General features: G+C 34.8%; 1 protein-coding gene across 1 annotated transcript in view; it reads right to left on the bottom strand.

Moving 5' to 3' along the window:
- Positions 1 to 1023: 1023 nt before the first annotated feature.
- The window catches only part of LOC111062741 (thyroid adenoma-associated protein homolog), a 37417-nt gene continuing 12923 nt past the window's right edge, over positions 1024 to 25517 (bottom strand). Inside the window, exons 4-9 of the mRNA XM_039437509.1 lie at positions 24793 to 25062; positions 13136 to 13321; positions 11194 to 11934; positions 9294 to 9459; positions 5731 to 5945; positions 1024 to 1416 (exon numbers count right to left, since the gene is read on the bottom strand). Of these exons, the coding sequence (XP_039293443.1) occupies positions 1081 to 1416; positions 5731 to 5945; positions 9294 to 9459; positions 11194 to 11934; positions 13136 to 13321; positions 24793 to 25062 (1914 nt within the window). The 3' untranslated portion in view covers positions 1024 to 1080. The remainder of the gene's footprint in view (positions 1417 to 5730; positions 5946 to 9293; positions 9460 to 11193; positions 11935 to 13135; positions 13322 to 24792; positions 25063 to 25517) is intronic.

Here is a 25517-nt window from a genome sequence, read left to right as displayed (position 1 = left end):
AGAACAAACTAGTCTTCAGTAATTCATTTACGCTTGTATCACAGATTTAACTATGAGTATAAATATTATGTATTTCAAAGATGTAAAAATTTCAAAAATTTTATTAAAATTGGGGTTGGAATATTACTGTTAACTCTATATTATTAGAATACTATGAAGAATTGAGAAAGTTTAGAATGATTCTAATAATTAGAGGCTGTTTTTGATTCTCTGCTGAATCGAATACCAAGATTGTTTTACAGAATCTTGCTTTTATAGACTTATCGACTTCATCTCTTATTTATAATATTATTCCTGAGGATTCTAGCATAGAGAAACAATAGCATAAGTAGATATCCCATGGTATAGGGCGTTTATGTCGCAACTTTTACTATTATCCCAAACCGATAGTTCACGTAGTTCTTTCCTGTGAAGCTGTGTGACGCTGGTAGTCTCTCAAATTGTGTCGTTCATACACTCTCACCCCAACAAAACAGTGAAAATTGACAATAATCGACAGTAAACGGCTTGAGATAACAGTAAAAGTTGCGACATAAATTCCCTATACCATGGGATATCTACTTACGCTATTGTTTCTCTATGATTCTAGCTTATTTTTAAAGGTTATCTATACATTATTTATTAGAAGTTTTAGTAGAAACGGGTTTAAAAGATTGAAATATAAAATGCTTTTCATACTTCTAGTCCAAGCTTGCAATCCAATCCGGATAAAGGCAGATAGTCACATATCAGTATCCGAGTACGTGTCTGAGTCTGATTCAGTGAAAATATTATTCCCATGATTTCTAATGGGACTATTCACACATAGCCCGACCAAGCGGGTATGAATAGTCTAATAAGAATACAAGGGAATAATATTTTCACTGTATCGGACAAGAACACTATTAGGCTACTGATATGTGAGAAGCTATGAAAGGACTAGTTTTTAGTATTAAAAGTTTGATAAGAATTAGAGAAATATTAATCTATGATAGTTCTACAAGATAATCGAATAACCATCACGAATATTGAGACAAATTTCTCATCTTAATTTGAAAAAATACTAATGTTTTGAATTTCTACAAGAATATCAAGTAACTATCACGAGTATTGAGACAAATTTTTCATCTTAATTTGTGACAATACTATTGTTTTGAAGCCTGGTTTGAGGAAGTTGCAATAGCTGGTGCCCAGTTGAGCAGACTTCTGGGATATTTCCGTTTCGATGATGTTGCCAATGTCGGAAATGGTTCGAGCAATCGCCAGGGCACCTATGCCACAGCTGCTAGCCATCCAACTGATAAACTCTTCGCCGATTTCCGTTTTCATCAGTTTGTCGTTTTCTATGAGGAAGTTCTGCAGGTGGCCGGCCGCTATCGCACTCAGAACTGGTTCCTCGAAGGTTGCTGATAGTTCGCCACTGTCGAAAGCCTTATCCTGTCAACATAATTCATAAAATTTCATTTAATTTATTGCAGCATTTACATTATTTGTTTACAGTATACACTGTTAGAATGTTGATGTTCAACAATTTAAAATAGTTATGAATTGTTCAACAATTTAAATAGACAAGAGTCGTGCAGGACATTTTTTAAAAAGTTAGAATGACGGTGTATGGACTTTATATTTACAAAACAATACTACACGTAAAATTAATGAAGACAAATTCCCCAGGCAATCTAGTGTGCATGACTTTAATACACGAAATAGGAACAACTTTATTATCAAAGAACATAGTAAAGAGAAGTACAAACAAAGCCCAACCTATATGGGCATCAAATTCATTACTTACCTTCCTACTAGTATTAAACATGAAAAATATATTACAAGGTTTAAAAAAAAACTGAAAAAGTATATCGTTGAATTGGAATTATACAGTTATGAAGAATATTAAAGTGCCAACACATTATGTTTTTAGACTATCTATTGTTGATGTATTTATTTATTGATGTTGTTTTTTACTTGTATTTATTTTATTATTTTGTTGAAAATCCTATTATATTAAGCGAAAAATTCTGTATTTAGACATCTGGTTATTTTTATATCTGGCTATTTTTATATATGGTTATTTATGTTTAACGGATCTCGAAAACGGCTCTAACGATTTTCACGAAATTTGGAACATAGTAGGTTTATTATATAAAAATTCGATTGCACTAGGTCTCATCCTTGGGAAAACTCGCTGAACGACATTAAAAGAAAAATTCATCCTTGGATGAAACAGCTGTGGATAGTAAAAAAGTGAGTGAGCGAGTGAGTATGTGAAAAATCAAAATATAGCATCCCAGAAATTCATAAGATGACGTATAGCCAGCTGTAGAATATAAATACAATCATTTTAGAGAATTGTGTTCTGTTTATCAATAAATAAAAATAACGAGCGAAGCTCGGTGCCCCGATATTAATAAATAAAGAGAGACGCATTCATGTACATTTTGATGTATAGAGATTGATTGATTCACAAGCATCATTTCAAAATTACAGAAATTCGTCATCAAGATTTAAAAAATGAAACATACAAGATGAAGTATAAGGCTGGACACTAACGATAGGACATGCATAATAAGCATGTGTGTACACACATGCCGTTATAAATTGTTGTGTCATCACAGCGAAAGACCTCCAACAAAATTTTTGAGGTTAGGTTTTTGTATCTTCGATTTTATGCTATTTATTTTTCATTCACTACTCTATTAGAGGTTAAATTATTATTTTTGTTTCATTATAATTTGTAATTTTTTAGCAGTTTATTTATTGATACTGGTTGTTTATTTTATGTTGGAAGTCTCTCGCTTCAACATAGACGAACATAAATATGTGTTCACAAATATTCAGCACTTGCCCAGTCGTTAGTGGCCACCCGCTAGAAAGAATCAGCATAAAAACGTCAACAGTGTGCTCCTATATATTACAATATATTGTAATATTGGCCATAAAACCTCGAGCTACAAACTAAGGTTTGCACGGACTTTGGTAACCTTATTTTATTAAAGACACGACTAAACGTTAGTTCAATTTTCATAGCAAACACTCACAAGAAATATATTTTGAGTTTAGATAGACTAGTAGTTCTGTGAACAGTAGACCTCACGCAGTTATAAACCGCAGCCTCCTCTTATACTGTCCATCAGAGTAAATACTGTCTGATGTCGTGTCGGCGAGATATCGGTTTAAAAATGGCTGATACCAGTTTGAAAATGGCTAATGGCTGTTCGGGTTGGTGTTATAAAAAAAAAGCTAACATCAAAAGCTAATCTCCTTCAAGACATACTGGCAACAGGACAGCCCGGGTTCAAAGCAGAGAAAGTTCGAGAGACATTACTATGTTATTTTAGTTATTAATTGCAAGCGTTATTGTACGCAATCAATAGTGCATAAACATTGCATTCAATGAGGCATGCAATTGATAGTCTACACAGCTGATGATTTTTTACCAAGTTACATTGAGATATTCAAGTTTCAAGTTTCAAGTTTTTATTGGGCCAGTTGAACATATAAGTTACATATAGCCAAGTCACAATTCACATTAGAGAAACATACAATAAATTGCACAGATACAATACATACAATAGACAATAATAAATAAAATAAAACCGATCAGTAAAAGCAAATTTACAATTAGATCAGATAATTTCTCCTGTACTTGGGTATCAATAGACAAAAAAAAGCATTATATTAAATTGACTAGGGTGTTGTGATCAGCAGTAATGAATTCCTCTACTGAGTAAAATTGATTCGCAATCAACCAGGATCTAAGTACTTGGAGAAAACGTTTATTCGGCAAGGATCTAACTTGAGTTGGTAGCAAGTTATGGAATTTGTAGCCTATCACAGGGTAGCTCGACTTGGACTTTTCAAGTCTGCATCTTGGTATATATATACTCTCACGGTTTCTTGTGAAGTGACTGTGAATGTCATTGCTCTTTGGTAGCCTATCCTGCATCTGATGTATATCCTTCAAACATTGATAGATGAACTCATTAATGACGGATAGAATGCCATTCTTAGATAGAAGGGGCTTACAGTGATCTAGATAGCCCGCCCCAGAAATCACCCGGACCGCTCTCTTCTGATATAAAAATTCGATTGCACTAGGTCTCATCCTTGGGAAAACTCGCTGAACGACATTAAAAGAAAAATTCATCCTTGGCTGAAACAGCTGTGGATAGTAAAAAAGTGAGTGAGCGAGTGAGTATGTGAAAAATCAAAATTTAGCATCCCAGAAATTCATAAGATGACGTATAGCCAGCTGTAGAATATAAATACAATCATTTTAGAGAATTGTGTTCTGTTTATCAATAAATAAAAATAACGAGCGAAGCTCGGTGCCCCGATATTAATAAATAAAGAGAGACGCATTCATGTACATTTTGATGTATAGAGATTGATTGATTCACAAGCATCATTTCAAAATTACAGAAATTCGTCATCAAGATTTAAAAAATGAAACATACAAGATGAAGTATAAGGCTGGACACTAACGATAGGACATGCATAATAAGCATGTGTGTACACACATGCCGTTATAAATTGTTGTGTCATCACAGCGAAAGACCTCCAACAAAATTTTTGAGGTTAGGTTTTTGTATCTTCGATTTTATGCTATTTATTTTTCATTCACTACTCTATTAGAGGTTAAATTATTATTTTTGTTTCATTATAATTTGTAATTTTTTAGCAGTTTATTTATTTATTGATACTGGTTGTTTATTTTATGTTGGAAGTCTCTCGCTTCAACATAGACGAACATAAATATGTGTTCACAAATATTCAGCACTTGCCCAGTCGTTAGTGGCCACCCGCTAGAAAGAATCAGCATAAAAACGTCAACAGTGTGCTCCTATATATTACAATATATTGTAATATTGGCCATAAAACCTCGAGCTACAAACTAAGGTTTGCACGGACTTTGGTAACCTTATTTTATTAAAGACACGACTAAACGTTAGTTCAATTTTCATAGCAAACACTCACAAGAAATATATTTTGAGTTTAGATAGACTAGAAGTTCTGTGAACAGTAGACCTCACGCTGTTATAAACCGCAGCCTCCTCTTATACTGTCCATCAGAGTAAATACTGTCTGATGTCGTGTCGGCGAGATATCGGTTTAAAAATGGCTGATACCAGTTTGAAAATGGCTAATGGCTGTTCGGGTTGGTGTTATAAAAAAAAGCTAACATCAAAAGCTAATCTCCTTCAAGACATACTGGCAACAGGACAGCCCGGGTTCAAAGCAGAGAAAGTTCGAGAGACATTACTATGTTATTTTAGTTATTAATTGCAAGCGTTATTGTACGCAATAAATAGTGCATAAACATTGCATTCAATGAGGCATGCAATTGATAGTCTACACAGCTGATGATTTTTTACCAAGTTACATTGAGATATTGAATTGCATGCGTCATGGCATGCGATTTATAATCCACTCGACAGCTGATTTGTGATGAATAATTCTAGCATTATTTTTATTCTAATATTGGCGTATGAGGGAGGCTCCTTTTTCCTTTTATATTATCCTTGAAATGCAAAATTTCCAAAAACCTTGTATATACGTCGACGCGCAATTTAAAAAGGAACATACCTGTCAAATTTCATGAAAATCTATTACCGCGTTTCGCCGTAAATGCGCAACATATAAACATTTTAAAATTAAGAGAAATGCCAAACCGTCAACTTGAATCTTAGACCTCACTTCGCTCGGTCAATTAAAAACAAAATTAATTAAAGAAATTACTCTCAAAGCACTTACATCTGGCTCGTTGTTGAATATTTCGAGATCAAATGTGCCGACGGTCCAGGCAGTTAGCGCCATCATCTTCACAATGTCGCTGGTCTCTTCGATGACAAATTTGCTCATAAACAAGTGAATCGTTTTCACTTGACAGAACGTTGAAAATAGAGCCGCATGTACTTCTAGATCCTCATCACAGCAAAGTCTCATTAAAGCGTTCCATAGACGTAACCCTGAAAACCAACATATTATATTAATATTTTTACACCATGTACAGAGATATTGTGGAATTTCTCCATATTAAGGTGAATTTTAAATATAAATAACTAGTAGTTCTGCGAACAGTAGACCTCGCTCATGGATACAACTTTCAATATGATGAAAAGGGCCAGTACAGTAAGTACAGTATATTGCGAATATTTAGCCATGATTGTCATCTATTATTTTCTCCATTGAAAGTGCTAGAGACACTGTTTCCAGGGACACCGGACTTATCAAGGAGTACTTTTATATCAAATACATACCTTTTAAATGAAAAAGACTAAGAAATTGTCAAAAAACCACAGATTTATTGATACTCAGAAAGACCGGTTTCGGTCATTATCAGAGTTTATCAGAGATTGACAATGGTGTAATTACCGAAACCGGTATTTCTAAGTATCAATAAATCTGTAGTTTTTTGACAATTTCTTGGTCTTTTTAATTTAATGTTAATAATTACCACAATATCAAATTCTCAACTACACAAAAAGGAAAAAAAATACATTTATACCTTTACATATACATTTTTCTCTACAACTGCAGTATTGGACTCCAATACAATAAAGATTTTTTTAAAATAATTTATCCAATCAATTAGTGAAATCAATTTAATAATAATAATAATAATAATAATAATAATAATAATAATAATAATAAGATGATTAATTTAATTATTCTATCTCATCATAATAATTTATTTTATAATGATATATTATTAGAATAAGATAAAACAATATTAGTATTATCTGCAAAAAAAATCTGGCAGGAACGAGAATTTGAGAACCTGGGTCGCACAGAGTGACAGACCACGGTCTAATCGACTCGCCCACCATGTGCTCGTAACAATAGATGCGAAAAAGTATGGCAATGAATCGCTGTATCTTCAAAGACACATCCTTTCTGGATTGAGGTTAGTTTGATTTTTCAAATATTACAAAAAACCAGAGGTTTTATCAAAAATCGTTACACATACGTTTCTGCGCCTTGTTTCAAAGAGCTTGCATACCAAATTTCATCTAAATCGGACAATAACTGCGACTGTAACTGCGGTACAAACAAACAAACAGACGAAAGCCGATTGAGTCGAAACTAAGACCTCAGCTTCGCTTCGGTCAAAAATTTATTAGGAATCCAAGTACCCTAGTAATTTTTTCAATGACGACATGTTTCAGCTATATAATGTCGCCATTATCAAGTGATTGGAAAATAAGAAGCTTGCAGTAGTATTTATTTAGTGGTAATTTATTTTCCAATCACTTGATAATGGCAATTGTCATACATGACATCAAAAACCCATTCAATTTTTGAAATATTATTTTGTGAATTGGAAATCTGGTCGCGGATTTAATTATTAAATATAATTATTGATAAAGCGAGAAGATCTTCAATGTACAAAGATGAAACGTGTGTTTTATCACGTCTCGTGAAGGCAATATTATGGTTTTTAGCTCCATGCTATACAAACCATAGTGAGTCGACTTTTGGTCTGTGAATCAAGGCTGCATGTTTTTTCACATAAATAGATTTTGAATTTTTCTTTCGAGGCCCGTATTCTTTGAACCGTTTGAGAAGTTAGTTGTTGAGTTAAGGCATTGGTTACCTGAAGGATTCTGTCTTGAGAATTCAATAATTTTAGGCTGTCACATTTCGGGCAGTTTAAACCTACATAATATTGTGTTTTCAGGATTTGAATCTTGTAGGTATTTGATTCAATCAGCTAAGCGAGTAGCCCTCAAATTATTATCTGATTATTATAATCAGAAATTTCGATTGTTGATTATAGTTGTAATCTTTCCTTTATCTCAATTGCATTTGTTTTCCGTTTCGCACCGTTTCATATTGGAATATTCGTATTAAATAGGCTAAATTATTTTTGATGTTAAACAGGACCTTAAATTTTAACATTCAATAGCTTTTTTATGTGTGCACCAAATTTGATGATTTTTTTTTAGTTTTGTTCGTTATGTTCAGGACCAGGTTTATGGCCTATCAAATTTATAATCCGACTTCAGGACTCTTTCCTACGGTCCTTCAAAGTTGGCATGTAATCCTTATGGGAGAAGATTTGTGAGCTGGCCACACAGAAATTAAAATCAGCTGTTATAATCATTGCGTCATCCAACAGCTGTCGGTAGATCTGTATCTCAATTTTCTTTCTACTTATTCACAAAATTTCAATTCTTAATGATGCCGCGGTACGAACGGCGTCTAAACTTTGGTTGTAGAACTCGAAATGCTGTAAATATCGAATATGCACGGGAAAATTAGCAGCAAGGTGATATACCATTCAATTCCCAGCAAGCTGCATTCAACTATAACTAAAAATACAAACTACTGCACAACTAACTAAGCACAAAGGAAGTCCATATCGAGATATAAATTAATGTGAATACTGATTGTTGGATAATTTTCATAAAAATATAGTGCATCAGATTAAGCTAAGGCTAAGCACACCTGAGGAGGCGCGGCTTGGTTATACAAAGAGTTGATCTTATGGAGATTGCCTTATCACACCGTTCCACGCCATGCCCGATTCAGTGTGTGTGAGTTCTTCCATTCAAACCATTAAATTGAAGTGTTCTTGAGAATTTAACACAAACCACAGACGTAGGTGAAATTTTGTTCTAATCAAAAACAATACAAACTCAAACGTATTATTCAAGAGTAGATAATACCATAGAGAAAAGATAGCACAAGAATATATTTATTCATTTACATTAACCAATGCACAAATCAAAAACATGATTAGAAAAGGACCAACAGACCTAGCCCAAAACTGTTCCATTTCCGAATTTTGATAGAAGTAAGCCAATGTTTAAAAGGTAGGTTATGTTGCTTCACTTTGAATCAAATTCAGAGTCCAGAAATATACAAACCAAAATTTAGAATTTAATTTGATTGAAAACCGAAAAGAATAAAAATATCGCACCAAACTGTAAACTGTACAGTTTTCAAAACTTGAGTTTAAAAATTGATGAAATTATCAAAATTGAGCGTGAAACTCAAACTTGAACTCATCATCATCATATCCCATGGTATAGGCCGTTTATGCTCCACATTTTACTGTTAACTCAAGCTAATAGTCTACGTTGTTCTTTTTTGTAACGCTATGTGGCGCTGGTAATCCTTCATACTGTGCCGTTCTTACACTATCACCCGGCCAAAACAGTAATAATAGACAGTATTAGTCGGTAATCGGCTTGAATTATCAAAATCAACGATGAGTTAGAAAATCAACGATCTATACCATGGGATATCTTTTTATACTATATTTTCTTTATGATAATACTTACTATTACTGTGACTGTTACACTACTTACTGTTCAAATCTGATAGATGAGGAAGTATGGTAAAAGACTCAGAATTGAACCACTTTGTAATAACTATGCGATAATCCAGATTTGATTCGGGTGAACAATTTTTCACAACGATATCACATATTAATTCCAAATTATAGCACGAAACATCAGCTTTCGAATCAGGCTCCTGTAATCAAATGTAGAGAACACTTTTAATAAATGAGATTCATTGATTTTCTAATGCATAGTAGTTTGAGATTATCACTCATGAAGTTTTAAAAGTTCTGGGGAGATTTATTGTGAGGTTTATTGAATAGACACTATAGTGAGGTCCACGTTATAATGGCTAACTTCCAGATTATGGAGGTAAGTTGTATTTTATTATTAATAATGTTATAAAAACTATCTGTCATTAACAGTTTTAAATTATTCTAATTTAATAGACTAGACTAAACGAGCAATTTCTGTTTATAAGTTTTTATGTATATATATATATATATATATATATATATATATATATATATAATATATATATATATATATAAATATATCTGTATGTGACCGGATCTCGAAAACGGCTCTAACGATTCTCACGAAATTTGGAACAAAGTAGGTTTATGATATGAAGATTCGATTACACTAGGTCTCAACCCTAGGATAACTCGCTGAAGGACATTAAGAGGATAAATACGTCCTTGGAAAAACAGCTGTAAATTTTGTCGTCTGTCGATACCGTAATGGAAGAGAGTGGACGAGTGCATGTGTGGGATCATCCAGCTGATCTCACGAGAGACAAAAATTCAGCAAGAGAAACTTATTTTCGTTCATTTCTCTTTTTTTTAGAAAACATGTTTACTTCAGAAAGTTCAAAATAGAAACTAGATGCTGTCACTGTAGAATAGTACATAGTAGTATATTAACAAATATTGTAGCAAACATAGTATATAATTCTAAATCGAATTCATAGTATATCTATTTGTAATTAATGATGTCTTTGTTTTTTGAAGTGTGAATGAATTGTTATTTTGATGAGTGATAGTGGCTTAACCTAGATTTTGATTTTGAATGTAGTGTGAATTTGAAAAGGGACAGTTTTGGGCAGAAGCTTGTTGTGCCTCCTCATATAACTGTAAAAATAATTGTTCGACTGAGAAAATGAATAAATAACTATAAATTCAATCTTTTGTTACAAATTTTGTATGCTTTTACACTCCAGAGCAAAGCTCAGTCCCCCGATATTAGTAGTTATTCTCTTATTCCAACCTAACCAAAATAGTTATTTGTATATCTAGAGTGAAAAGTACGACTTTTTCTCCCTGTGGGAAAAAGTTTGAAGCCGAGGGCAGCAATTTTCCTGAGGGAGAAAAAGTATTTTTCGCTCGTGATGTACACAACATTTTTCCTCCATCTACATTTTTTATAGAAACTGCAAATAAAATCATTTTAATAACTTACGTATTGGTGACAATGATTCCTAACAACATAACCTAAATCCAAAACCTAAAAACCGGCCGTCTGTTTGGCACTGCCGATTGCGCTATCTATCGGCAAAAGTTGTAACAATTATATCAGCTGAGCAGCTACCAAAAATGGCTGACTCCAGATCACGCGGTTCAGATTTGAATTGCAGATCAAAAATATAGAATAAAATATTTTTAAAATTGTATAAATTTTTATCGCCTACTAATATTAAGAATATAATAATTATCATACAAACATATATTTCATGAGTTGATCAAATTTCTGGTTGTGGTATTGAATTCAGTTGACTCAATGACAGACACCTCTATTATGCTTTTTCATCTGAGCTTAGACCTTCTAATTTATTACAATGTAAGTTCCAAAATAGAGATGCTCCCCATGTTATTTAAATGGAGTCACCTTTCCTCCCTAGGGAGTTTTTCTGTTTTTTTAGTCTTACCATGAGATGAAGTGCCTTCAGCAAACACTCCAAGGCCAGACAAACGGTCGTCTCGTTATCCGACCTACACAGATCCAAAATCAAGTCCAAACCTCCCGATTTCTTGACAAACGTGAGCGCTTTCGGGTGGTGCGTAACCACCTCCAACACTTTCAAAAAATCTTGGGTGTGTATCTTCGACGAGAAGAAAAACGACAGAATCATCCGTGACAGGACATCACTGTTGAGAATCGAATCTTTGAGGAGTGAAGTTGGAGTACCGAAGTCAAAACAGTCATCAGAGTCGTCATACGGTTTCAACAGGTACAACATAAAATCGAATGCCTTGTTTTTCACTTCGTACAGTTTATGCGAGAGTAGACAAACTAGATGTATATTCAACCCTGCAACTTTCTCTCGACATTTCTGTGATTGATTAACGTTCTTCACCATCATTTCAAGCAAGAAATCAGTGGCAGCTACAGCGAACTCATTTTCGCCAACTGAATTCTTTTTTGTGCTGAATAAATGTTTTTCAATTTGACTTCCAAGCCTCAACCAGAGCTCGTTGCTTTTCATGACGTATTTGCTGTGAAGAAGAGAGAGAACCACAATGTAAGCGCTGCATACTATGAGGCTGTTACTCAACGTTTTGCTTTCGAATATCTTCGAAATATGACTGATCCATTGTTCACTTTCTTGCTTCAGTTTGTCTTCATCTGTATCTGAGAGTGTGGGTATCGATCGGAGCAGTTCAATCGCCTAGAAAAGAAATCAAAGCATAAATACATAATTATTGGTAGGTTAGTTACTGTAACAATTCTGTAACTATCCAATGTTTTGAATTTCGACTGTTGTAATACTCTTGACGATACCAAGAGCCTTGGTTTACACCCGAAATGATACACATTATAAAAACCTATGATACATTCGTCTTTGGCTATATTTAGAAGCTGGAATTTGCTCCCTCTCAGATACCTGTATTTTTTAAAACTATTCCAAGATTTTGGAAGAGAAAGAGAAACAAATTTAGAAATAGAGCGGGACAGGAGACAGGACTTGAGATCAGGGGACATGCTAATACCTCCGCGACCATATAAGGAAATATTCCGAAGATTTTACTTGTATGTAGCCCCCCGAACATTCAACAACTTGCCGGTAGAATTGAAGCAAATCAATAATAAAAACATTTTTAAAATGAAGTAAAAGCTTGGCTTCTATTACAAAATGATGTGGAGAGTTTATTCTCAAGAGTAGAATAGATATGAATTTACGGGTCTCATTGTATGAATGTCTTTCTCTCTCTTGGAAATTGTGTGAAGATAATATTATTATTCAAGCTACTTGAGTAATTTTCCTAAAATGTTGATACTTATGGACAGAAATTTATAAAATGAAATTTATTAGTCTGCTAATTGCCTGGAATGTGCATTGATTGTTGGTTATTCTTTTCAAATGAAGGGAAATTAGATAACAATTTAATATACATGTATTTTCTAAACTAAAATTCCTCACCCTGTCATATTATGCAAGTTCCGACTCGGCAAAATAATTCATTGCTTTTTTCTTAATTAAAAATATGAAGGTGCCCCAAACAGGACTTTTAGTCCTCGGGGTACTTGAAATTATTTATTCTTCTTTTGATGTAAATGAATTATTGTGATTTCTTTGTACAACGTGTAATTGTATTATTTTTATTATTTTTATATTATCTTTATTTTTTATAATTTGCAAGATTGTTGTTGTTATATATCTACTGTACTATTCATAATTTCTGATTATGTGTAATGTGTAAATTGGAAGAATAAATTAATTTATTATTATTACTATTATATATACTGAGTGCACTGAGTGAAAATATAGCCTAACGATATCATGAGCGTCACAACTAAAGTGTGAAAACAAAACAATCTCTATAGAGAACGAGAAAATAGTGTTTGATTTGAAAATTGAAAAACCTCACCTGTAGAAGCAGACCATGAGTTGTATTTTCTTTGGTGCTATCAAATATCTTTGTGAACAGATACTTGAGATGTGACACGAATATATCGGGTGTGACCAACGAGACAATAGCTCTGGCAGAGAGCAGTCTGGTTTTCATCACAGTTGAGCTGGCACAATTCGTTATGGCTGGTATAAAAGCATCCAACTGAAAGTGAAATAGTTATTTGTATATCTAGAGTGAAAAGTACGACTTTTTCTCCCTGTGGGAAAAAGTTTGAAGCCCGAGGCGAAGCCGAGGGCAGCAATTTTCCTGAGGGAGAAAAAGTATTTTTCGCTCGTGATGTACACAATATTTTTCCTCCATCTACATCTTTTTATAGAAACTGCAAATAAAATCATTCTAATAACTTACGTATTGGTGACAATGATTCCTAACAACATAACCTAAATCTAAAACCTAAAAACCGGTCGTCTGATTGGCACTGCCGATTGCGCTATCTATCGGCAAAAGTTATAACAATTATATCAGCTGAGCAGCTACCAAAAATGGCTGACTCCAGATCACGCGGTTCAGATTTAAATTGCAGATCAAAAATATTTGTTGGCTGGTATTTTGAATAGAATAAAATATTTTTAAAATTGTATAAATTTTTATCGTCTACTAATATTAAGAATAGTTAATCAAATTTCTGGTTGTGGTATTGAATTCAGTTGACTCAATGACAGACACCTCTATTATGCTTTCTCATCTGAGCTTAGACCTTCTAACCTATTACAATGTAAGTTTCAAAATAGAGATGCTCCCCATGTTATTTAAATGGAGTCACTTTTACTCCCTAGGGAGTTTTTCTGTTTTTTACTACCGAGAGAGAAAAAGTGACACTTTATTATTAGGTTTCAGGGAGTAAAGTAATTACTTTAGACAGTAGGTGCAGGAAAATGTCATTTATTATTACTTTCAATAATATTTATTGTTTTGCAGTCTCATTTTGCAAAACTTAAGACAGTGGAAAAATTTAAGAGAGTATGGAATCCCAGTAATAGTATATTTCGCACCTAGAGCAGAAAATGAGATTTTTCCAGCTCGAAATCGGTTTTCAAGTCCGAGGCCGTAGGCCGAGGACTAGAAAAGATTGAGAGCTGGAAAAACATTTTTGCCCGTGGTGCGAACGATATTTTTCGCCACACTACAGGTATTGCTGACAAAATAAATAAAGAATACAAAATAAAGAATACTCGTTAAGCTATCGTACCTATCTCTTGATTTTAGTGGTAGAAGATTTGCAGTCAGGATTTCAGATTCTTTTAAAATTTCACTTGGAATACCACAGTCATCTTCAAGCATTTTTGAAAATTCGGAATGCACTAATCAACAATAAATAATTGAATAAAACTGGTTGCGAAGCGAATTAGTTTGATTCGAAACTGGAACTGAAATCATGGCGACTTCAGCTGATGATGAAAGTGGACACTCGCCCGATCTAGCGGATGACTTATTAACTACTTCCATGAGCGGCTGGAAAGAGACAACTTTCTGGCCTAGACCGGAAAAGAAACCCTTTTCTGACGTCGTCTGCAAACAAGGTCTTTCAGATCTACGTAGGGACTGGAAAACAGCTGCTTTCTGTGCAGTGTGGCGAAAAAATAATTAGAATACTGGAGAAAATGTATGAGGGCTATGAATGCCAGGTACTGCATGAAGGGAAGATTACCCAGCCATTCCTAATAAAATAAGGTGTTCGTCAAGGTTGCGTGATGTCACCAACATTGTTCCTGCTGGTATTGGATCGGGTCATGAGGAATGTACGGACAGGGAGAAGGAGAGGGCTGCAGTGGGGTTTAAGAGAGAGGCTGGAAGACCTGGACTTTGCTGACGATATTTGCCTATTAGCCCAGCGTTCCAGAGACATGGAAGAGAAACTGCTTAGGCTAGAAAAAGAAGCTGAAGAAGCAGGTCTCTGTATTAATACGAAAAAGACAAAGGAAATGAGATCAAATGCAGCAACAGATAGGCAGTTTGAAGTGGGTGGTACTCGCATCCAGAATGTAGACTCCTTTGTGTATTTGGGGAGTGCAGTGACCAAGACTGGGGGCTCTGATGAAGCGAAGTTGAAAAGCGAATGGTGCCTTGGACAAAAGTTATGGAAAAACAGAAACATATCTAGGGCAACAAAAATGCGGATTTTCAATACCAACGTGAAATCAGTGCTTATATGGATGTGAAACATGGAAGATCACTGGGCGAATTGTAGGGCAGCTGCAGACCTTCATAAATCGATGTTTAGGTCGCATCATGTGCATCTACTGGCCAGAGGTAATCACCGATGAGAATCTCTGGCAGTTAGCAAATCAATGTCCAATCCAAGAGGAACTGAAAAGGAGAAAATGGAGATGGATTGGGCACACATTGAGAAAAGAAGATGGTGCGATTGAGAAGGCTGCATTGAGCTGGAGCCCCCAGGGATCACGCAGACAAGGACGCCCACTCATGACATGGAGAAGAAAGGTCGAGGCAGAGTACAGGCAACAGGGAAAGACTTGGGCAGAGGTTAAGAGGCTCGCAGCCAATAGAGATGAGTGGAGAACATTTTCGGATGCCCTATGCTCCTCAACGAGTCAAAGGAACTAAGTCAAGTAAGTCAAGTCTCATTTTGCAGTTGTAGAAAACGTTTTATATGTAATTCGAGCGTAAAACTTCTTTATTGCTTTCGCAAAATTATAACTGTTTTGCTGGAGCAATGGAGTCGCGTTTTACGCTCAGTTTTTTCTTTTCCGACTACTGTATTGTTTACTCTATCCAATAAATAAATAAATAAATAAATACATGAATAGCTATTAAAATAGTATCTTCCTACATCAATTGATTTACAAATGTAATCAAGACATAACAGGAATCGGCTTGGGCCATTTCTGGAGTGTGGTGGGAAGAATTACCAAGTAGTTGACAATTTCACGTACTTGGGAAGTTGTGTGACCAATTGTAATGAGGAGCAAAAAGAAATTCGAAAACGTATCCTTGCCGCCAATGGAACATTTTTCTCATTACTGAGCATACTCAAGAATAAAAATGTACACCGTATATGTAAAATAAAGCTCTATAAGAGTATAATAAGAACGGTGGTTTGCTACGGTAGTGAAGCTTGGACCATCACAGCCAGAACAGCGGGTATCTTGGATGTGTTTGAGAGAAAAATTCTGAGAAGAATCTATGGACCGGTTTGCGAGGATGGACAATGGCGCATACGTACGAATGCTGAATTGAAAGAGCTTTATGCAGAGCCCCAATTATCGGCCCACATAAAATTGATGCGCCTCCGATGGGCAGGGCATGTGCAAAGAATGCCTGGAACACGAGTGCCAAGGAAAGTGTTAGTTGGTCAGCCTGGAGGAAGACGACCTGTAGGGAGACCAAGGGAGCGATGGGAGGATAGAGTGCAAAAGGATGCTAATGAAATGTTACAATTAAGGGGATGGAAGAGAGCGGCGTTAGATAGAGATGGATGGAGGCGTATTTTGGTTGAGGCCAGAGCCCGATTTGGGCTGTAGCGCCATTGGAGAGAGAGAGAGACATCAATTGATTAAATACAAATGAGGTCCCATGTCTCATATCATGCTAATGGAAAACTATAGTTCATTCATTTAGTTTCTCTTTCTTTCAGCACAATCGTTTGATTGGTTGGCAGCCTTCCATCTGAATCTGTCCATTGCTACTCTCTTCCATTGTAAATAGCTCATAGCACCCAGATCCTTCGTCATTTGTCTTAAATACTGTAGCCGGGGTCTGCCACAACCCCTTTGTCCATCAACTGTACCTTCCAGAATACTTGACGTGAATGCGTCGTGTCTTATTATGTGTCCAATCCAAGAATGTCGTCTGGCATTGAGAAAATTCAGAAGAGATCTCTTTTTCACCGCCTTCTGGAATACCTCCTCATTCGTAGCTGTCAGTCCATTTTACTTTGAGCATTCGCCTCCAACACCAAACTTCAAAAGCATTTAGAGTCTTTTCCTCAGCCTTACCAATAGTCCACGTTTCAGACCCGAAGACAGCTATACTCCAAATGCAACTCTATATTAGTCTCTTTCTTATTTCCAACGTTAGACTATTTGAGGAAAGAATCTGCCTTTTACCATAGAGAAGCAATAGCGTAAGTAGATATCCCATGGTATAGGGCGTTTATGTCGCAACTTTTACTGTTATCTCTAGCCGATAGTCCAGGTAGTTCTTTCCCGTGAAGCTTTATGACGCTGGTAGTCTCTGATATTGTGCCGTTCATACACTCTTACCCGGTCAAAACAGTAAAAATCCACAATGATCGGCTTGAGATAACAGTAAAAGTTGCGACATAAACGCCCTATACCATGGGATATGTACTTAAGCTATTGTTTCTCTAAGGTACAGTTTAGAGGAAAGCTTCAACTGTTGGCGCGTGTAAGCATTTCTTTTTTTGCAAGAATATTTTCAACTCCTTTGTATGTTCTGATTTTCTCTCTTTTTCTCTTTTATAATTACTTTCTTAGGGCGACATAAACGCCCTATACCATGTGATATCTATTTATGCTATTGTATCTCTATGCTTTTACTGATAAACATGCCCTCAGCTTCTCTGATTCGGCGCTTTATATCCAGTCTATCTTTTCCATCTTCTGATACAATGCTTCCAAGATATTTAAATATTTTAACTTGCTTCAGGGCGTGATTATCTAATTTAATGGACACATTTTCACATTTAGTCATTTAGTTTATCAAGTGATAATTTACGTCAAGTTTCAGTTCATCAAGTTCTAAGTTTGTCGAGTTTTCAGTTCACCAAGGATACAGTTTATCAAGTTTTCAGTTTGTAAAGTTCTCATTTTGTCCTCGACATCTGAAAACACCAATACAGAGATTAGCTTCTCCCAGAACATCCTTTCTGAACGCAACCGAAGTTAACCAATGAAATCTCCATCCTGATATGTTTTCACATACAGTGCGCGTCGCGTAGCTCTGCTTCTGTGACTTTGAAACGGCATATAGGCGAGGTATGGTTCGCGGGGGGTTTTAAAGGCCATGATATTTTAGAAACTTTGCCAAGATTTTTCGCTAAGAAACTTTTCATGCTACCCCAGTCGACTCCCAATTACATAATGCATTTGGAACTAGATTTAGAGCCAATTTTCATATTTATTGTAAAGTTGCATGTTGAAGACATTGGTAAAAGAAGATGATGTTGCAAGACATTGCTAATTTTAGACCAATAAGCTTGACAAATGTTTTTTCAAAGATTTTTGAAAGTATCATTTTCGATTCTATTTACAAGCACATGTTAAACAGTTTCAATAAACAGCAACACGGCTTTTTACCTGGTAAGTCGACTACTACAAATTTAATTGAATTTTCATGTGATGTTTTGCATGGTCTGGAGTCTTCTGGGAGGGTTGATGTTGTAGCCGTCAGGCTCGCTTCGCTCGCCATATCCGTCTAGCCAGGGGGCTCCGCCCCCTGGACCCCCGACAGGATCGTCCAAGAATGAGATCAGCAGGCTCGCTTCGCTCGCCTGCATTTTCTTTTGGGCATTTTTATCATATGTTAGGACAATCCAGTCGGGGGTCCAGACTAAACGGATATGGCGAGCGAAGCGAGACTGACTGCTAGTAACATAATATTCCCAGGATTGAAGTAGCAGTGCCCAATCAATTTTTCCGCGATAAATGCATTTAAATCTTCAACTTGGTTCCAACCTAACAAAGTCAACTCAACTTAATGCCAACCTGACAAAATTATTAATTTAGTTGCCAGTTAACAACTGTTTCGAAGAGGTACTCTATTTAGATTATAGTTCTATAGTAACATATGATATGGAAATTTCAATTATAATTAAGAGATTGGGAGAAGAAGAATATACATGCTAAAAGACGAACTTTAAACCCTTAAAAACAACCCTTAGAGTTAAAATATTGCCAAAAGATTTCTTAGTGCGCCTCTAAAGGGCCAACTGAACATACCTACCAAATTTGAACGTTTTTGGTCCGGTAGATTTTTAGTTATGCGAGTGAGTGAGTGAGTGAGTGAGTGAATGAGTGCCATTTCGCTTATATATATATAGATTTCCGAAAGGCTTTTGACCTTGTAAATCATGATGTTCTACTACACAAACTACTGGCCTATAATTTCTCGAATTCTACTGTAGGATTTATAGCATCTTATCTGAAGGACAGAAAACAATTTGTGTCATATGATGGTTGTGATTCTGATCTATATGCAAACGTATCTGGTGTCCCTCAAGGTACATCATTAGGTCCTCTTTTATTCCTCATCATGATCAACGATCTACCTGATGTATTAAAAAACTCTAAATGTCTTTTATTTGCCGATGATGTTAAGATATATAAAACTATTACCGGCGTAAATGATTGTGATACATTACAAGAGGATATTAATGAGATTACCACATGGAGCTCTGTGAATGGTTTAAAAATTAATGTTAATAAATCACACATAATGACATTTTCAAGACAGAATCTTCCTTTTCATTTCTCTTACATGATGAATGGTTTTGCTCTTCCAATCAAAATATCATGTAAGGATTTAGGAGTCTATTTTCAAAATGATTTCAGATTCATCTCTCATATTGATCACATTTTAAATGTTTCTAATCGACTGTTGGGCTTTGTTATTAGAACTTGCAAACACTTCAGTAATTTAGATACTATAATATATCTGTACAAGTCGTTGGTAAGGAGTAGATTGGAGTATGCCTCAATTATTTGGGATCCTTATCATGCTGAATATTCTGATTCTTTTGAAAAAGTTCAAAATAAATTCCTTCGCTACCTGTATTTTAAAAAGTTTGGCCACTATCCCTATTTTGCATATCCCACATCACAACTCAGAATCATGTTCAAAATTCCAACATTGAAGTCCAGACGTAATCTCCAAGCTATCTCCATCTTACATTTATATAAAGTAGTTAATGGTCTTACGCAGCATCCTTTTCACCTGGAAAGATTGGGCTTCTATGTGCCGACTGTTTCTCCTGGGAGGTATTTTTCGTTTTTTATACCAAGATCTCGAACGTTGCAGGATTATAACTCACCCATCAATCGATCCATGAGACTCTTCAACACAGTATCTCGTGATATCGATCTCTTCAATCCGTCTTTGAATGACTTTATTAAATCATGCTCTATAATACTTGAATATTAGTTCTTTTGTCAATGTTTAACTTCAAGCACTCTCTCTCCTCTCTTCTTCTGCTATCTGTCTATAAATATATGTCTTTACCTTATTTCTTCTCTGTTTTATTTTTTCTTTTTAATTTTGTTTAGTTTAAATGGTCGACTTTTTTTTCATTTATGTTGAACTTATTCTCTCTATTCTTATTTCAATTAAACTTATTTTCTTATTTTAATTAAAATTATTTATATTGTACAATACGAATAGCATTTAATGATATAAATAATTAGTATTTTATTTTAAGATTTAGCATGTAATTCTGTAGTTTGTTTAATTTCTGTATGAGTTGTTTTTGTTTTCTTATTATTCTTTATTATTTTGTGTGGAGTGCGGTTTTGGGCAGTGTGCCTGTCGCATCCACACTGATTAACTACATTCACTACAATGTATCTTTTTTCCAATAAATTGAATTTATTTTCAGAATAATAATGAAATTGCCCCGAGGAAAGCTACCTTGAGTATTAGCAGAGAAGATATCAAGAAGTAAGATTTCATGGTACAAAGAATGGAGGAGCTGGGACGAGGAATTCGGGTGCAATTTGATAAGATGTTTAAATGAAAAGAGTGATTGGAAGGTGGAGTTGAGCTGCTTGTGCGAAAGAATGAAACAGAAGATGAGAGATGAGTGGATACAAAAAGCGAACGAAGCACAGTTTCATGGGTTGTATAGACAGTTAGAGCGGCAAAACGATAACAGATATTATCTTGTGTGTCTTTCCGATAGGAGGAAGATAAGCTTAATAATTAAAGCAAGGGGATCCCTTTTCCGCCTCAATTTTTCTCACGACAGAGACGAAATACAGTGGCGATGCTCACTATGTAACACGGGCGACGTAGAGAATATGTTTCACTTTATGGGTGGGTATCCGATATTGGGGGGTGCTCGTAAAAAAATGGTTAGGAAAATTTGAACTTACCGAACTAGAAGTGATTGAATGGCTAAATGGGAAAGACTGGAGAAAAATGACGGCATTTTTGGAAACGGCTCTGAAACTAAGAAATGATTTAATAATAGAATTTAATTATTAGTAGATACAGACTCCTGGCAGACAATCTTCATGGTTATGCCATAATAGTGTCTTGTGGTTTTTTAATTTATAAATTATGTAAATTTTTTGAAATTTTACTTTTTGTTTTTTGTTATTTCTTAGTATGAATTACTTTTTTGTATGAATGATATTTTGTTTATAAATAAAGACATTTTACTACTTACTACTACTATGGTTCGCGGGGTGATATTTACGACTTTGCAAAAACATCAGGCTTCAGAGACCCTAGATGGAGGAAGCTCCCTACACACCAAGATTCTTTATAAATGAGAGAGTTGCAACGTATCACCAACAATGGAAAGAGCATGTAGAACGAATGTCAGTTGATAGGCTGTGTTGTGCTAATCTACACGGACGTAACTCCAGAAAGCTCATGGTGTATCTATCTATTCGGATGCAACACGTTGCTTTTGAGAAGATACAAAAGAACATCTGTTGCTACATTTTCAAAAAGGTTCGATGTTTTTGAACAGGTAGTATTGTAGTGTAGTGGCCCTCCGCCGATAAGCAAAGCTACAGGACCCGGCCTGTACAGAGCTACAGGTGAGGTTCTTGCCAATTGAAGCGTACAAATAGCAAAAACTTTCTAAATTTGACATTTTTGTTTGATTTTGAAGGTAAAGTAACTCAAGTTTAGAATAATTTTTGTATAGTAGCGCTCATCGAATATCCATCTAGCTGTTTACCCGGTTGTCAATATTTGCAGTAGCAGAAGTCTTCGGGGTGATTTACAGCATTTAATTGGAATTTCATTTAATAATAATTTCCATTATTTGGCATTTGACCAAATGCAACTTCCAATTTATTTCCATCTGTAGACTGGGTGGCCGCTATGGTTTTGTAAAGAATAAGCGCTGCTATCCAAATATTGTCAGTTTGATGTAAGGGTAAGCATTCCTGACAGGCGATTAGGAGGTACTGGGTTCGATTCCGGGCTGACATATAATTGTTGTATAGTAGCGCTCATCGAATTTCCATCTAGCTGTTTACTCTTCGGGGTGATTTACAGCATTCAATTGGAATTTCGTTTAATAATATTATTTTTTTCATTTATTTATTGCCAATTAGAATATTCAAAACATATTACAAGCTCTTTATAACATGAAAAAATTCTTTTATTAGGCGGAGTTAGGACTTTTAAATCCTCTCTACCACTCATAATATGACATATCATTGAAAATATAATTAAATAAACATAATTACTCATATATATACTTGAATAAAATTAAAATAAAATATAAAATCTAGGCATCACCAGCAAAAAGAAAATCTTTGCCCGCTGGTGAGAGTTGCAAAACAGTAAAAGAAAAACATAATATTTCGAAATAATGCAGAAAGTTGAGGTTAAATTTGACTAATAATTACAATAGAAACTTTATAACAGCAGAATCATAAGAAATCAAACAAATATTGTGCAGAGAAAAGACTATAAAATGAAAATAAAATAATTAAAATTAAATTATATATTAAAGAAATATTCCCTCTTAAGTCTTAATCCACTCATTGACGCTCTTTTTACTAATTTTGAAATCCAAGTCAAAAGGTATTTCATTGATCAGTTTATTACTGCTTGTGTAAAAATTAGCTGTCTTCTGATCAATGAAAGTTTAATAGGATAAACTTGAAATTCCTCTGTTACACCCGGTCTGAAATGATAAGTGTTGTTGATCAACTTTGGGAAGATATTTTTATTTTTTACTAAGTATTTTATTAAGACTTTGACATATATAGTTGTCTTACGGTATAAACACCAAAATCCAGGAAAAATAGATTTGTTGGGTATAACCTTGGTTTATTCAATATAGTTTTTATTATATTTTTTTGAAAGATAAATAGATTTTCCATGTGTATATCATATGCAGCACCCCATATCACTAATCCATATTGTAAAACTGATTGAACTATGACATGGATAAACGGTATTTAAGTTATTTATATTCAATATTTTGCTCAATTTATGGAATTCATAAGAAATGCAGTTTAGTTTTTTACACAGAAAAGTTATATGAGATTGCCATTAAAAGTTTTCATCTACCATTCCTCCATATCAGTATGATAAGCATCAAATAGTATGCTGTGGATAAACTTTCAGGGTTCATCTTCAACTCATTTAAGCTTTGGAAATAGTTATTTGTATATCTAGAGTGAAAAGTACGACTTTTTCTCCCTGTGGGAAAAAGTTTGAAGCCCGAGGCGAAGCCGAGGGCAACAATTTTCCTGAGGGAGAAAAAGTATTTTTCGCTCGTGATGTACACAACATTTTTCCTCCATCTACATTTTTTATAGAAACTGCAAATTAAATCATTCTAATAACTTACGTATTGGTGACAATGTTTCCTAACAACATAACCTAAAATCTAAAACCTAAAAACCGGTCGTCTGATTGGCACTGCCGATTGCTCTATCAATCGGCCAAAGTTGTAACAATTTATTATATCAGCTGGGCAGGCTACCAAAAATGGCTGACTCCAGATCACGCGGTTCAGATTTGAATTTATTGCAGAATGCAGATCAAAAATATTTGTTGGCTGGTATTTTGAATAGAATAAAATATTTTAAAAATTGTATAAATTTTTATCGTCTACTAATATTAAGAATATAATATCATACTAACATATATTTCATGAGTTGATCAAATTTCTGGTTGTGGTATTGAATTCAGTTGACTCAATGACAGACACCTCTATTACGCTTTCTCATCTGTGCTTAGACCTTCTAACCTATTACCATGTAAGTTTTTAAAATAGAGATGCTTCCCATGTTATTTAAATGGAGTCACTTTTACTCCCTAGGGAGTTTTTCTGTTTTTTACTACCGAGAGCGAAAAAGTGACACTTTAGTATTATGTTTCAGGGAGTAAAGTAAGTACTTTAGACATTAGGTGGAGGAAAAACCAATTTTCACAATATAGGCTATTATAATATTTTGAAAGTTTCAACATTAACATAATAGTTTACAAGAATATTTCATTATTGTGAATCAATAATATGAAAGACGCTGTCTACCATTTTTGATACTCACTTGAATTTTTTGATTCATTTTTGAATGTTTAGTAAATATTATTACTCCAAGATATTTAGTATCATTTCCTTTTTTCTATTTCTGGGCAGTTACATATTGAATGATTTGTGCAAAGTGAATGCAGTTTCAGCTTGGAGCGATTTTCTGGTTGTCCAGTTGAATTTAGTGAGAATGTAAAATATTTTGTTTTGTTTACATTCAGTAAACAATCCAGTAAACAGTCCAGTTGAATTTAGTGAAAATGTAAAATATTTTGTTTTGTTTACATTCGGTAAACAATCCAGTAAACAGTCCAGTTGAATTTAGTGAAAATGTAAAATATTTTGTTTTGTTTAAATTCAAACTCATGGTATTCATGTCAAGCAATTCAATTAAGGTTATGTTATTTACCTTGAGGTTGCTATCAGTGCCCTCTAGCGACGACGGGTAGAGTCGACTCAACAGCAAGAGTGCCGGGTAGATGGTGGGTTTAACAGTGCACTGGCTCGCCTCCACCGACCTGAGTTCAGTGAGCAGGTAGCCGTACAGCTGTGGGTAGCGCTGGAAGAATATGCGCCCTGTCATCCGGTTCTTCCAGCTGAGCGCTGTTCCCTTCGTTCGCGGCACACCAAACACGCGCGTCATCAGCGCCGCGAGCAGGAGGGTGGCAGCGTTGCGCTCCTGCAATTCACACAAATATATATTGCAAAAATGTTACCTTAATAGGAAATCACAGTTAAAACAGCTCTGAATAAGATAGCTACTATTAAAGAATTACTGTAAAATTTCAATAACATTAATCTAATACTACTTTAATCTAAGCAACTTTTTATGGAGTTCGGAGTTCTGTCAGTTAGGCAACTGTATATCAGAAATCTTGTTAAATATATCAGCAACCATATACATCTTTTTACACCTCATTCAACTAATTATAGTTTTAGATCAGTAAATAGATGCTTTGTTCCTCGAACAGATCTAACTATATGCAGAAGACAATTCAACTATACAACAAAAAAGCTTATTAATTTTATGCCAGAACATTTCATTGCAGAAAAACCTACAAAAGCACTTAAATTAAAAATTGAAAGCTGGATAAAGACAGAAGATATCATACCTAAAATATTTTAATTTGATGT

The sequence above is a fragment of the Nilaparvata lugens genome, chromosome 11 (assembly GCF_014356525.2).
Source record: "Nilaparvata lugens isolate BPH chromosome 11, ASM1435652v1, whole genome shotgun sequence".
NCBI lineage: Eukaryota > Metazoa > Arthropoda > Insecta > Hemiptera > Delphacidae > Nilaparvata > Nilaparvata lugens.
Note: the sequence above shows the minus strand (reverse complement) of the source record. Positions and strands in the feature narration are given on the sequence as shown.